Source organism: Solenopsis invicta, unplaced genomic scaffold, assembly GCF_016802725.1.
Source record: "Solenopsis invicta isolate M01_SB unplaced genomic scaffold, UNIL_Sinv_3.0 scaffold_3212, whole genome shotgun sequence".
In the NCBI taxonomy this organism is placed as follows: Eukaryota; Metazoa; Arthropoda; class Insecta; order Hymenoptera; family Formicidae; genus Solenopsis; species Solenopsis invicta.
This window is the reverse complement of record NW_024105272.1, coordinates 47,724-63,088: the sequence shown is the minus strand read 5'-3', so window position 1 is coordinate 63,088 and position 15,365 is coordinate 47,724. Positions and strand designations below refer to the sequence as shown.

At 46.7% G+C, this 15,365-nt stretch overlaps 2 protein-coding genes across 2 annotated transcripts; one reads left to right on the top strand and one right to left on the bottom strand.

Annotated features, from left to right (window-relative positions):
- Window positions 1-8,253: 8,253 nt before the first annotated feature.
- Window positions 8,254-12,791, top strand: LOC105203533 (putative uncharacterized protein DDB_G0282133). Its single transcript, XM_039459347.1, has 3 exons — window positions 8,254-10,102; window positions 10,574-11,332; window positions 12,742-12,791. Exons 1-3 carry the CDS (start codon window positions 8,254-8,256, stop codon window positions 12,789-12,791), a joined length of 2,658 nt encoding a protein of 885 aa, XP_039315281.1.
- Window positions 12,792-13,853: 1,062 nt separating this feature from the next.
- LOC120359903 (proteoglycan 4-like) lies at window positions 13,854-14,822 on the bottom strand. The gene has a single exon (XM_039459346.1). The coding sequence runs from the start codon at window positions 14,820-14,822 to the stop codon at window positions 13,854-13,856; it is 969 nt and encodes a 322-aa protein (XP_039315280.1).
- Between the last annotated feature and the right edge of the window lie 543 nt (window positions 14,823-15,365).

The window sequence follows — 15,365 nt, the reverse complement described above, 5'->3', positions numbered from 1 at the left end:
TCCTAATGAAAGCACACTGCTTGCGCCGTCGCTCGCACGCAGTTCGGCGTCGCGCCTCGACACGCACGTGTCGAGCGCGCTCGCGCGCAGGGTCGCGTTACGTGCGCGCACACGGCGTACGAGCGATTGTTGGACGTTCGCCCCTAAAAACGACGAAGTCGCAACGCCGCAGAGGACGACAGTCCCTCTCGCGATTGTAGACTCGTTGGAGCGCGCGCGAGGGCACCACGGGACCGCTCCTCGCATCCTCGCTTCCCGTAGGGAAGGAGGAGATATAGGCGAGCTATTGCCGGTCTCGCGCTGCTGTTTAGCGCCGCGTCGGCCGCACCACAAATCGGGGCATCGTCCGAAATGACTGAAGGGAAACGTGACGAGAGCGAAGCGCGCCTCTTCTCTCGGTGCGCGCATATACGCGCGCGCGTGCGCCGCGAGGTGTCGGTGCCGCCGTTGCCGCCCGGGGACCCACCCGCGCCCGGCCGTAATAGGGTATAGGCGCAGGCAATAGGGTCTCGCGGAGCTGCGTGCAATCGCGCCCAGCAACACCAGGCGTATCGTCGTACGCGCGAAGCGTGTCATCTTCGAGCGAGAGAGCGCGTGGAGAGCTCGTATTGTAACTCGCGGCGAGCCCGCCGCGTGTCCGAATCCACGAAAGAGTCTTCTTCTTTTTCCTTTTCCCCGGTTCGCCCGGCGCGCGCAACCGCGCGCCGAGGTTGTAAACCGGCGAGAGGGAACATAAAAGAAAGAGAAAGACTTGGGACCGGCGCGCTCGGTCGCGTGTACTCGTCGCACCAAGAGTGTCCGCTTCGTTGTCGTTAACCCTTTCAGCACGCGCACACGCGCGGTGCCCTGTTGTGAGCGTCGCCGTCCACCCGTCCTACCTACTCGATTATATCTATAAAATGTAGAGAGAAGGTGGGAGGTGTTTGCGCGCGGTACGGAGCGACGCGTAGCCTACGCGCCGTCGTCGTCGTCGCATAATTTCGACGACCTCAGAGCAGGCGAGATCACCCGCTGAATTTAAGCATATTATTAAGCGGTGGAAAAGAAACTAACCAGGATTTCCCTAGTAGCGGCGAGCTAACAGGAATGAGCCCAGCACCGAATCTCGCGGTTTCGCCGCAGGGAAATGTGGTGTTCGGGAGGATCCGCTTAACCCGAGGTGCAGCGTCGCGTCCAAGTCCATCTTGAATGGGGCCACTTACCCGCAGTGGATGCCAAGCCCGTAGCGACCGGTGCGCGTCTCGGGAGGATCTCTCCTCAGAGTCGGGTTACTTGAAAGTGCAGCTCTAAGTGGGTGGTAAACTCCATCTAAGGCTAAATACAACCACGAGACCGATACCGTGAGGGAAAGTTGAAAAGAAATTTGAAGAGATAGTTCAAAATTACGTGAAACGGTTCAGAGTAAACGTAAGAAACCAAAATGATCAAACGTGGAGATTCATTGTCAGCGACGCTGGCTTCACGTCGGTGAGCGATGCCACGCTGGGCCCTCGCGGCTCGCGCGCCGGCACGCCGCCTTGCGTCCGATGTCCGGCCGTCGTCGTCGTGCACTTCTCCCCTAGTAGAACGTCGCGACCCGCTGGGTGTCGGTCTACGGCCCGCTTGCGGTGGCCCGGTTTGCCACAGCAGCTTTTAGCCGTCCGAAGACGTTACCAGGAGTACCACGTGGAGGTAGCTGTGTGACTTGGACACGAGAGGCTATACGTTGCGCATTGCGTCCCAACTACGACTCGCTGTAAGGGGGCCTTAGTCCACAGCTCAAAGAATCCACTGAGTGGGTATCAAGAGCTGAGGAGGCTGACCCTTAAGAGAGTCATAGTTACTCCCGCCGTTTACCCGCGCTTGCTTGGATTTCTTCACGTTGACATTCAGAGCACTGGGCAGAAATCACATTGCGTCAACACCCGCGAGAGCCATCGCAATGCTTTGTTTTAATTAGGCAGTCGGATTCCCCTAGTCCGTGCCAGTTCTGAGCTGAGCGTTGAATGGCGGCCGAAGAGGACGACTGCGACGGCTCGCGCCGCCACGGGAGCCTTGCAGCAAGGAAGATCCGCGGGAAGCCTGGCACGGGACCGAGCTCGGATCCCGTGTTCGGCGCGAGAACGCCGAGCATTCACCTCGCCCAGGCCCGGCACGTCAGCCAAACCCGTTTCCCGACCAAGCCCGACACGCCCCGCTCCTCAGAGCCAATCCTTATTCCGAAGTTAAGGATCCAATTTGCCAACGTCCCTTACCTACATTAGTCTATTGACTAGAGGCTCTTTACCTTGGAGACCTGCTGCGGATATGGGTACGAACCGGCGCGACACCTCCATGTGGCCTTCTCCTGGATTTTCAAGGTCCGAGGGGAAGATCCGGACACCGCCGCAACTGCGGTGCTCTTCGCGAACCAAACCCTATCTCCCTGCTAAAGGTTTCCTGGGAACTCGAACGCTTATACAGAAAAGAAAACTCTTCCCGGATCTCCCGACGGCGTCTCCAGGTCATTTTGGGTTACCCCGACGAACACACTTACGAGGGCCCGAATTGTATGCGGTTCCGCTGCCGGGTTCCGGAATAGGAACCGGATTTCCTTTCGCCCGACGGGCGTGTGTCAGAACACTTGAGCTCGCGAGCACACAGCTCGTCGTTCAGCGCGACGTACAGCGTCGCCCGGCACGCGGGCGCGCGCGTCACGCGCGACGAGTGAGAGTGTGCGAGTGCGAGACAGAGAGTAAAAACTTGAGTATAAGTACGCCGTCATTGACGTAGGATTTCTCGTAGGGCTTAGGATCGACTGACTCGAGTGCAACGGCTTTTTACACGAAACCCTTCTCTACGTCAGTCCTCCAGGGCCTCGCTGGAGTATTTGCTACTACCACCAAGATCTGCACCGACGGCGGCTCCAGGCAGGCTCGCGCCCAGACCCTTCTGCGCACACCGCCGCGACCCTCCTACTCGTCAGGGCCTCGTGACGGCGCTCGCGCTCGCGCGCTCGCACCGCCCCACCAGCCGCTGACGGCAGAGTATAGGCTCAACGATTCAGCGCCATCCATTTTCAGGGCTAGTTTGTCACCGCCGACGACCAGCAATTTCACTTTGTTCCCGATTAAATTACAGATGCTAAAGGGCGTATACAGCGAGATTCTAAAGGGCGATTCAACCAGCATAAACCCCGACAAAAATATGTCTGATGCGAAAATTGAATCGATCATGGAGGAAATAAAAAGCAAAAACGACACCGAACAACCAACCAGGGCGGATACGCCAACGCCAAGAACGAGAGAAAGAGACAGCGACGCAGAACCCTCAACGCCGCAGAGGGCCGTCACGCCAATATACGTGACAACGCAGCAGAAGAGAGGCGAACCAGCAACCTGTCATCCAAACGCGCGTCAGCAATGACAAATAAGATAAGAAACCGGCGATACAAAACTAGGATAATTACTATACTTTATTTTACTTTACATTTCGTGTAGATAATCATTCTTTAAATCACATATATTATTTTCATTATCTTATTTTCTTATATTTTACATTTTATGTTTTATTTTATTTTATTTCGATGATAATTATTATTCGATTTTATTATAAATCAATTTAACATTACTTTGCATACAAATCAGAACGACCGATACGCAATATGCTTTGAATATTTATTTTCTCTTATAATACATGCAAAATTACATTTATTGAAATAATTTCAATTATTAAATATAAGAGGCGCAAACGCGATCAGCGAAACGCGTAAGGGCGATCTCGCGATGGCCGACCAACAATGCTATTTATTTCATTTCAAATAATTTATTTCGTTAAATTACGGAAATTACCGTGACGTAATAATAACGGTCGTGCATCGGGGATCGCATACGCGAACCGCGAGCCGCAATCCCGGGGGAAAAAGCCACCGCGGCACCGGGCGTGACTCGCGTGACGCGAAGGGCCACGATTGGCCGAACGAAAAGAACCTCGAAGGAGTGGGAGAAAAACGGTCCCGCAACTTCGAGGTGGAAGCTTCGAGCTTCAGTGGATTTCGAGGAGCGAGCCAGAGCGGATGGCTAGAGAGATATATCATCCCGCGAGGATGACGAGTTTCGTTTAACAACCGCGAACGGGCGAGAAATAAAATATCTCGTATCAACCCGGAATAAAAAAATCGCTCTGTGAACGAAATTAACCGTTTCGCTAGTAATGCGAATCGAAAACTGTATAAACCATTTTACGACTTTGTTTTAGTAATCTTCGCCCACGGTGCCCAAGGGCGATCGACCGTGCCGGCATTTCCTTTGAAAGTAATACGCGTTTGAAACTCGCGTACATAAAAGCGCCGTGCGTGCGCGAGTGATGTGTGACGACGCATCCCGTTAGATTAAGTGCGTGAACGCGTGAACGACTGTGTGAACGACCGCGTAAATACAATTGTACGAACGACAATGCGAACGCGGCAGTCCGCATGTAGTTTAACGCAATAAACTGTGTGATTTGTTTCGAACATTGAGTTTCATCTTTCACTTGAGCGACCAACAATTTTCCCACCCCACGTACTAGCACGCATTAGTGAGCGCGACGATTCCGCAAACAACTACCAATTGCGAGGGCGTAAATCACCGAGCATCGGCTGTACCGAGGCTTCGAGCAACCGAGGGATTTGGACCCGAAATTCAGACGGACGATCGGATACACCGCCGCAGGGAACCAGGTCAAACAACACCGCGATCGAGGGCGTATACAACGAGGTAGGCGACGTGACTACCGGTGCGACCCAGCCGGTGATCACCTTTCTTGTTTTCGGGTAAGCAAAACAAGTGGCGGCCGTCGAGAATAAACGACCAACAAAACTTAGCTTTTTGACATTTTAAATGTTAATTCCGGTAACCCGAGGCTGAAACAACACTAACACGTCGAGTCCGGTTACAGTTAGATAGCTCACCACGGTCTTAACGTCGCAAAGAATCTTCTCACCATAGTCAGAAGATCTCACCTGATATATCGAAAACCTGTAACCCAACAATTTGTGACTACGAATACGTCCCCAATAAAAAATTCCTTTCCGCCACCCCTCATTCCCAAATGGCGACCGTGACTTATCGGGTAGACGTTAATAATTGAAAAATGAATTACGCAAGTAACTATAAAGCCAATCAATTCGCGACAACCGCGTCGGCATCATAAATCCGCGAGTGTTAAAATCATCGCGAGAAAATAAGTAAATTCAGTGAGTGAAAGTGAAAAGTGCGAAAAGTGAAAAAATTCAAAAAAAGCACTTTCTTAGGCGAAGCCCTGCGCAAAAAATTTTTTAAGAATAAAAAACTTAGAAAAATTTCAACAAGTTCATAATTGCAATAATAAAAAATTAATCTTACAGCATTTTCGACTGTACAGCTCGATAGATAACGAAATCACGAGTAGTTTGACACGTTATATTACATATTCAAAAAATTCGTAAGCGCAGATTCGAATTTTAAAGAAAAATTCAAAATTTCAAATATCTAATAGCGAAGACAATTCCGCGAAAATTTGTTAAGAAAACGTAAGACGCTGTAATACGAAACTAACGATACGTAAATCGTCAAATAGAAAATAATAAATAGTCGAAAAATAAAGATTACAAAATTCAATAATTAAAATTTGCGCTAAAAATAAACAAATAAAAATTTCACTTTCACATCACAACCAGAATATCAGATAAGACAATCCATGCATGAATCAAACATTTAATTATAAGATTTAACAAAATTTCACGTCTAAAAGAAATATGCAAGACGACGACCAACCAAGTGTAACGTATAACAATAATTTTGAACTGCTTTACATAGCAATGTTACTAACTTTATGCTTAATAGTCACAGTAATAATAATTATATTAACGGCATAAAATGCCCAACGAATGTAACGAACAGCAACAAAACAGATTGAATAAATTAAGAGAAGCTCAACTAAACGAAATATTTAACAAAATATTATTGCAAATTTGCTTGATAGTCGCATGCATATACCTTGCATTAAAAATTTTATGGAAATAAATTCCAGTGCATATTGCAAACGTATTTTAACGGAAAGCTATACAACATTAAGAAAATTAGAGAGACTTATATATCCGCATTGAGATATCGTTGTGTCTATTTCAGTAAAACGAGAGTTCCTGATACGTCTAAAAAAGTTTTAGAACAATCAAAAGCTTATCATCAGATTTTCGGAAATTATTCACACGTCAGAGTCTAAACATAACAAACATTCTAAACTCACGAGAAAATTTAATTTTCGTTTGAGAAACAATATCGTAGAAGCTCGTAAAAATTTGTAGTGAGTAAAAGACTAACAAAATTAATCGAAAACGATTTAGATAATTATAACAACATAAAGTCAAAAGCAAATTCCGTTAACGCAGCTAAGAGCGCGACGCTAAAAATATTACACGTTGAGCAAACGAACCAACAAAATAATAAATAAAACACAAAATTTCAATCAAACAATACTACATGTATTTCATATATGTATGCAAATCAACATTGCAAGATACACCAAAGGTAGGTGAAAACACGTTAAAAGCCGAACGTTCTAGAAAGTTCTAGAAGCTTCGATATTACGCAACATCGCATAGCAACACGAACGATCACGTTCCAACGAAAATAAGGGGCGGAAATCCGTCGAGAAAAATACGTTCTCTAAAAAAAAAACGCGACGCGAAAAGAAACCTCTCAAATCTATTCAGAAGCCGAGATCAAAGCGAGTTCCGAACAAAGAAAGAGATGGAGATATCAGAAAACCGTATAGCGCGAGCTAGAACGACATTAAACGCGAAGCCGAACATAAAGCAGGATAGCGATAGTAGCATAATATTTCAATCGAGATAGAGCTCGAGACACGCGAAGAGTAAGCTTTAACAAGCACAAACACGAAACAACAAGAGTTTCGACACTTAGAAATTTTCACGCCGAGTTAACAAATAGATAGTGGCAGACCAACTATCTCAACTCAATATCGTACACCGCGAAGACTACGTTCCGCGACGAAACGAATTAACGTGAATAAAAAAATAACGAGCGCAAATATCATATTCAGAAACAAAATCGGCAAGCGAACTTTGATCATCGACAATCATTTTAATATTTTAACCCGATTACGACATTTAATTACCGATTACGACACCGAAGTAAAGCACTTCGAAAATAATTAATTTATAAGATAGATATAAGAAACCAATAATAACCCATATAATTAGCTTTAATAATTAACATATAAGTTTAGCAATTTATAACTCTACTTTCATTTAAAATTTACAATACGCAAATTCTAAACGAATCCCTGCGCAATGTTTTTTTATTTATTTTATTTTATTTTACGTTATCGATACTTAAAAAATTAAGCAACTAGTGTTAAGAAACACATACAATTTACAGACATTATACACATTAATATTACATCTACTTCCGATTCATTTTCAAATCTCTAGCACGACTACTATTCTTTCTATTAATTCTCACATTTCAAGCTTTCGAATGAATGATGGTAACCCTTGTGTGAATGAAACTTCTAAAATCTATAACTTTACCTAAAATTACCTAAATAACTATCACTGTTCTAAGCTGATCAGCAATACACAGTCACGATTAACACTATACATAACAAAACATATTCATTAATAATATATGATAATAGCACTAAGAAGTATAATAGTAAACTTACTGGCAAACCAACTAATTATTAACAATATAAATATAATCTGTAAAATAAATATAAAATAACCAATAATATTAGAAATTAGTTTATAAGAATCAATTTTAAATTAACCTAGTCAGCTGCAGATGACATAAGATTAGATTAAGACACATAATAAGACTCAAAATACAAACATATATACCCAAGCATTTCAACATAATAACAATATCTACATTCGACGACAACAAAAATAAAACCGTCAAGAACTTCGACGCACTGCCAAACAAAAGGCCAGGTGTGTAAATAACGAAGGACGTCAAATAAATATAAAAATAAATAAATTGTGAAAACAATTTATACGCGTTTAATAGCATTCCGCAAACTGATAAAATATATAAAATCGTTAAATAAAAAAATTCCCGTCAACTTAAAGAAGCAAAAGCAGAGCGCGAGAAAAGATACGAATAGCATACCCGTTTAAAACACGCGAGACGTATTGACAAAAGAAACCGGGTACGAGCGTTCGAAGTAGTGAGCGAGTACAATAAAAAATCGGTGAAACCAGTGCGTGAAGGTACAGTATCGAAAACCCGCGAGTAAAATTAAATTACAAAAATGAATAACGACGGAAGTAACAATAACGATAACAACAAAGACGGAGTGACGACGCGAAGCCAATCAGGCAAGAAAAATAAAAATGACGCAACAATCAGCGATAGCAATAATCGCGACGCGTTTAATAGCAATGCGAACACGCAGGTAAACCAGCTAAGCGACATCGAGAACCAATCGATAACGAGCGTAGTAGCAAATTTAGTAAAAGAATTTAAAAAAATGAGAATGCGTCAAGAAGCATTATTAGCGTTAGAGTATCGACGATTCGATACAGCAAAACAGGTAACGTACAAAGAAATTCCAAGTACTTCGCGAGACGAATTTCAAAAAAGCCGTGTCGAGGACAACCAACAAAATTACGCAATGTCCCAAAACTCGAGTCAAAGCGAATACACTTTCGTGAGATCAACGAACGAACAAGGTCAAACGACCATCGAACCGCGTAACAACCGCGATAATGAAAACACAACAGGAGGAAGCGGTAACGGCGGAAACTCAGGTATTAGAATACCACGAAACGAGTGGTTAACTTCACCGTTTAAATATTTATCTTATAAAGGCACGCAAGACACGCAAAACGTAGTAAACTTTATTCGCGAGTTCAAAGATAAAGCAAAATTCGAAAAAATTAGTGAAACCGAGCAACTTTATTGGTTAAAAAATATAGTTAAGCATGACGCAAAATCGTGGATAAGGTTAAAAAGTCCAACGAACATCGAGGACGCGTTACAAACGTTAAAAGATAAATTTTGGAGTCCGGAAATTCAAACCGAGTTCAGAAAAAATTTAATTAACAATAAATATTCGGCAAGCTCAGGCAAAACGATGGGCGAATACGCAATGGACATCGTAGATAAAGCTAAGCTTTTAGACCAACCAATAACCGATGAAATAATAATTTACATGATCAAAGATCATTTTCCGTACGACATAAAGCGCGAAGTTAGAACGCAAATGAACGACCTAGGAGAGTTCGTAAAACTATTAGACAGTTTACAAGCATTAGGCGATCGAAAAAAATCTAGCTACAGAAAAAAGCAAAATTCTCCAGACCAAAGTAAGGGCGCGATACCGAAACAAAATTACGAGGCGTACAAAAGAAATAAATATAACGAGTCTACTAAACAAATAGTTAGATACGATCCAACAAAATTATTTAACAATAGATCGAGGAGCAAAGATAGACGCAGACCAGCAAATAATTATTCGCGTAATAGATCGAATAGCGGACAGCGACCAAACAGCACAAATAGATTTAATAGAGCGATAGAATACAACAAAAATGATCAGTATCAACAATATAGGCGCGATAATTACGGAAATACACGTAATAATAAAGAAAGATCTGAGGACCGACGACCCAGATCAAGCGAGCGCAAAGGCGTAATTATTACAGAATTAACCAGCGACGACGACGATTCGTCGAAAATTAAATACAATAAAATCGCGAATCAAAACAAATCGTATGTCCTGAGTAAAAATGATACGTCAGCGAGCAAAAATAGTAAGAAAAATAACACGCATAGACAATCTTCGCCAACCACGAGAAAAACGCTAACATCGATAACCGCGAAACAGCGTAACGAATCGAAAAGCGAAAGCGACTCAGACGAGTACTTTACGGCAAGCGAGGATAGCATTAATACGAATAAAGCGATAAGAGCATTAAAAGTCAAAGACAATAACGTCAAATCGATTCTAAAAAAATTTAATAAAAACACGGAACCAACCGCAAATAATAAAATTGATAAAACAATCAACATGATGCGATCTAGTGATAAAATCGAAACGATGATATTCGAAAATTCAAACGCAAAATCAAACGATTTAAAAGTAAACAAAATAAAACGTAAATATTTAATGTTAAATACGGAAGCGTGTAAAATAAAGCATAATGACTCAGATAAAATTAACACAGTGATAATTGAAAATTCAAACATAAAAAGTAACACAAGCAATTTACCAACAATAAAAAAATTAAATAAAAGAAAATATAAACACATAGATGAAGGTAAACCGGCAAAACGAATAAAAACTAACTGGAATCTAAAAATTATCGATAAAATAAATAAAAATATACAAGATAGGGAAATAATTGAAACAATTAAACCCATAGCAATTAACAAAGATAATGATACAGAAATTAATACAGTTAAAATACAAGTCGCAGAACCAATATGCGAAATAATGTCAAACAAAAGCGCAAACAAAATTAATGCAACAAACCGACAGAACATAAAAACAATTAATTCAGATAAATTTAAAATACTAGCGTATAAAAACGCATTCAAAAATAAAACAATAATAAATTCCATTATAGATTCAAACCACAACGACATAATAAACAAAATTGCAAAACAAAAACCGAGGGAAATAAATCGCGTTTACAAGGCAACGGGAAACGAATCAATTGACAATTCGAGAAGTAATCCGAGTCATGACGAAAATGATTCTAAAATCAAGCCACGCAAAAAAGTAATCTCAGCGAACGACGATGCAGAGGGAACGCGCATACAAAACAATCAGGCATATTCGTTAATTGACAGAAACGCGGTTAGCGACAGTCATGTACATAATAACGTTAATACCGATCGACGCGAGAGCACGTCTATTAGCGAGACATCCCGAGGCCTAAAGCGTACAAATAGAGAGAATAAAAACAAAAAAGATAACGAGCGTGAAAAATATCTAATGAACCATGAAGCAAACCAACAAATGGAAATCAAATACATAAACACGATAACGATAGAAAGCAAACGCGAGTGCAGAACAAAATTCGACGATCCTTTAGAAATTATCAAAGAACATTTAGAGGAAAATTACGACAGTAATGAGCATACGAGCTCACACGTAAATTATAAAGATTTAGATTGCGACGAGTCAACCGATAATTACGACGCGAATCGCGAACGCATTAGATTAGCTAACGAAAGATGGAATAGACTATCTTACGAAAAAGAAGAAAAAGCATCACACGACAGAAACGTCAAATTTCCCGAACAAGTGAGAGAAACAGAATCTCCGATAGCGTATCGAAAATCTTGGCAGCAGTTATTACATAAGCAACATAAAAAAGAAGGTAGATTAGAAAAGTTTGTAACAAAACGCCCCTCCACCTCGCGCGCACGGCCACTCCGCTCCGTCCACCCGAGGAATACACCGGCAGAACGCCACGTGCACGCACCGAGATAACCTGCCGTTGCGATCACGCGGCAGCACGCGCGCCGCCCGTGGCGTTCGGCAACGCTCCCACTCCGGACCAGCCGACTGAACGCACGGATTGGTCCGCCCAACCGTGCGTTCGGATATATAAGCCGGCAGTGGGAACACCGAAGACAGATCTTCCCGGTCCGCCGAATCCGACAGGTCGAGTATCCTCGACCGCACTCCGACTCCCGAGAGGACGAGCATACTCGCCTCATCCTGACTCCCCTCGACGAGCATCCTCGTCGTCCCGACTAAGCCGAGCATCCTCGGCAAATCCGATCTTACCGAATACTGTCCACAGCCAATCACGGCGAGCATCCTCGCCGTGCTCCGTAGCCGAGTATCCTCGGCGAATCACCGACCACGACGAGCATCCTCGTCGAGTCCGCCGGCTGGGTATCCCTAGCCAATCCCTTCCGTCCTATCCCTCAGGGAAGAATCTCGTGTAACCTAAAGCCTCGTCAGGGCATCCGCGTCCTGGCGAGAACTTCGCCTCATTTTGCACGAGGCGGCTCGGGCGAGACGCGGAATCGTCACCGTCGCTCCGATGCCGCGTTCCGCGGCTCCTCGATCTCCCCGGACACCGAGTCCGTTTCAAACCACGCGATTTAATTTAAGTTAGAGTTATTTTTGTATCCTTATAATTTCATAGTTCTAGTACTCCAGCTCTTATTATGTATCATTCTAAGTTAGAGTTATCTTTTGACACTGTACCGACTCAGCTGTACTCTCGCGGTTATTGATTTTTGTTTCGAACTTCCGTCTTGGCTCTCGCCTAGCGCGCTCGTTAGCCCACGCGTCACCGCGCGCTCATCGTTACCACCGCTCGCGATTCCAATCGCGCAGCGGCAATTGGTCGCCGCGACCACCACGAGCCAATCGCGCCCCCGCTAAGGCTGGGTCCACTTGTCGCGAGGCGTTAGACCCAATCTGCGATTGAGGCTACTTGTAAATACTATATTCAAATAAAGATCTCATATGTTTGTCAGCTAAATACCGAGTGCGATTATTCTACCGAACCCGACCAATCCGGCGAGCTTATCCGCCACCGTGTTCCGACACCTCCCGCACCCGCACGAAAACCACCAGCGTTACATGGCGCCCGAACAGGGACCGTTTTGAAACTGTAACACTGGTGGTTTTCGTGCGGTTCGGGTAGGTGTCAGGATACGGTTGCGGATAAGCTCGCCGGATTGGTCGGGTTCGGTATAATAATCGCACTCGGTGTTTAGTTGACAAACATATGAGATCTTTATTTTTAGCTGCAATATTTACACATAGCCTTGTGGTTTATGGTGTCTAGCGCCTCGTGGCAAGTGGACCTAGCCTAAGCGGGGACGCGATTGGCTTGCGGTAATCGCGGCGGCCAATCGCCGTTGAGCTGTCGGAATCGCTAGCTTGGGTGACGGTGCACGGACGACGACGCGCTTGCTCAATGAAAACGTTAAGCGAGAGCCGGGATTACATTTACACTAAAAGAATCAAATTGTGATGTCCGTAATAACACGGGTGAAATGGTAAAGCGACACGTAATAAATCTACTTACAAAAGATACATAATAAGAACTTAACTAAACGCGGTGTTTTTAAACGGACACGGTGTCCGGGGTGGTCGGGGAGTCGCGGAACGCGGGATTGGAGCGTCGGCGACGATTCCGCGTCTCGCCCGAGCCGCCTCGTGCAAAAAGTGGCGAAGTTCTCGTCAGGACGCGGATGCCCTTTTAGGTTACGAGAGACTCTTCCCTGAGGGAGAGGACGGATGGGATTGGCTAGGGATACCCAGCCTGCGGACTCGACGAGGATGCTCGTCGTGGGCGGTGATTCGCCGAGGATACTCGGCTACGGAGCACGGCGAGGATGCTCGCCGTGATTGGCTGTGTACGGTGTTCGGTAGGACAGGATTAGCCGAGGATACCCGGCTACGGCGAGGATGCTCGCCGTGATTGGTGGTGCACGGTATTCGGTATGACAGGATTAGCCGAGGATACTCTGTTAGTCGGAACGACGAGGATGCTCGTCGAGGGGAGTCAGGATGAGGCGAGTATTCTCGTCCTCTTGGGAGTCGGAGTGTGGTCGAGGATACTCGACCTGTCGGATTCGGCGGACCGGGAAGATCTGTCTCGGCGTTCCCACTGCCGGCTTATATATCCGAACGCACGGTTGGGCGGACTAATCCGTGCGTTCGGTCGGCTGGCCCGGAGTGGGAGCGTTGTCGAACGCCACGGGCGGCGCGCGTGCTGCCGCGTGATCGCGACGGCAGGTTAGCTCGGTGCGCGCACGTGGCGTTCTGCCGGTGTATTGCTCGGGTGGACGGAGCGGAGTGGCAGTGCGCGCGAGGTGGAGGGGCGTTTTGTTACATCACCCCTCCCCTCTGTGAGTGGCGAACTTTGGCCACTACGCCGGGAATTCCCGCACGTAGTGGCACTGGCCATTACGACCGAAACGAAGCGTGAAGCGGCGGTTGGCGAGACGGATCTTGTATACTCGCGAAATCGTGGCCGCGTAGTATGGCACGTGCACTGTTAGGTCGTCGGTGACTCGCACCGGTATTGGCGGTCGGTCCGGGCGTGCACCGCTCTTGGTGGTGGCTGCGGTCTCCGGTGCTTTAGAGGCCTTGGCGTCTGCTGGCGAGACCGGTGTCGGAGCGGTGGGTTCGCTGGCGGCGGTCTGCTGGGTGGTGGTTCCCGCGATGGCTGGCCCCGGTGTTGCGGAGATCTCTTCCGGCGGCGTGGAGATTGCGTTCTGGTGAGGCTGGTCGGCTCCCTCTGCGCAGTTTAGAGGTGTGGTGACGGTGGCAGCCCCGTTGTCGTCCTCTAGGTCCGACAACGGGTCCCCGAACAGCGCCGTCAGCTGGCGACGCGTTCGCTCCTGCCGTGTCTCCTTATCCAGTTGTTTGGCCCGTCGTGGCATCGGTGGTGGTTCGGCCAGTAGCGCAGCCAGTTTCCGTGCGTTGGTCGCCGTCGAGCGTTGTATCCGTACGCCAACCACTGGGTGCCTAGTTGCTCGGCTCGTCGAGGGTGCGGGAGTGCGCTTAGCAGGTTTGGCCCTTTGTACCAGGTCTGGCGGCGGGGCGCGGATGGCAGTGACCGGTCTTGTACGCCTTGGGGCGGTTGGTGATGCCCCCTGAAGGACGGGCAAGCTTCGCCGACCGTCGGAGCGGCGTTGCGTGCGGAGAGACCTTGGCGGGATGCTGCGCACGGAGTTTTCCGAGGTCCCCGTGGTTGTCGGACTTGGTCGTCGGTGTGGCGGCGACGGGAACAGGTTCGGTGGGGCTGGCGTGGTGTGCATCATCCTCTGCCAGATGATTTCGAACTCGGCGTCGTTGGCCGGTGTGGTGAGGATTGCGTCCAGGTCGGATTCCATGGTGGATTCGGATCTTTCTGCTGCTTCCTGGTTGCGGTGGTCCTCCTTATATATCGTTCTGAATTGGGGGAAGTAGCTCCTTCCCTTCCGGTAGTCACGCCGTCCGGGCGTGATCGGCACGAGCCCCGTTGCTGGCCAGTCTGTCGTCTGTTCCTGCAGCATCATCGTCGGTGTCGTCTGCTCCGGATTTGTCGGTCCCGCCGTCGTCTGTCATGGCGTCCATCTCCGTGTCGTCTGCGGTCGCGTCGTCTTCTTCCGCGTCGTCTGCTTCCTCATGGTCCGTCTCCGCGTTGTCTGTTCCTCGGGTCTGTTCGTGCCGATGACCCGGCTTAAGGTCCTGCACATGTATGTGACGATGCCATTTACCGTGCTGGTCCCGCAGATCGACGACGACTGGCGAGTGGATCTTTCGGACCTCCAGCGGTCCGATGTACTTGGGGGCTAATTTTGAGTTAAAGGCCTTGCCCTTGTTCGAGAGGGGATGGTCCCTCTTCCAGACGATGTCTCCTATGGCGGGTTTCCATGCCCGTCTCCTCAAATTGT

Excerpts from the sequence above, each read along its gene's own strand:
- LOC105203533 (XM_039459347.1), top strand. The coding sequence starts at position 8,254 with ATGAATAACGACGGAAGTAACAATAACGATAACAACAAAGACGGAGTG. Across the intron at positions 10,103-10,573 it reads AAAAGTAAACAAAATAAAAC|ATTCAAACCACAACGACATA; the intron begins GTAAATATTTAA and ends ATTCCATTATAG. Across the intron at positions 11,333-12,741 it reads TAAGCAACATAAAAAAGAAG|CCTTGTGGTTTATGGTGTCT; the intron begins GTAGATTAGAAA and ends ATTTACACATAG.
- LOC120359903 (XM_039459346.1), bottom strand. The coding sequence starts at position 14,822 with ATGGAATCCGACCTGGACGCAATCCTCACCACACCGGCCAACGACGCC.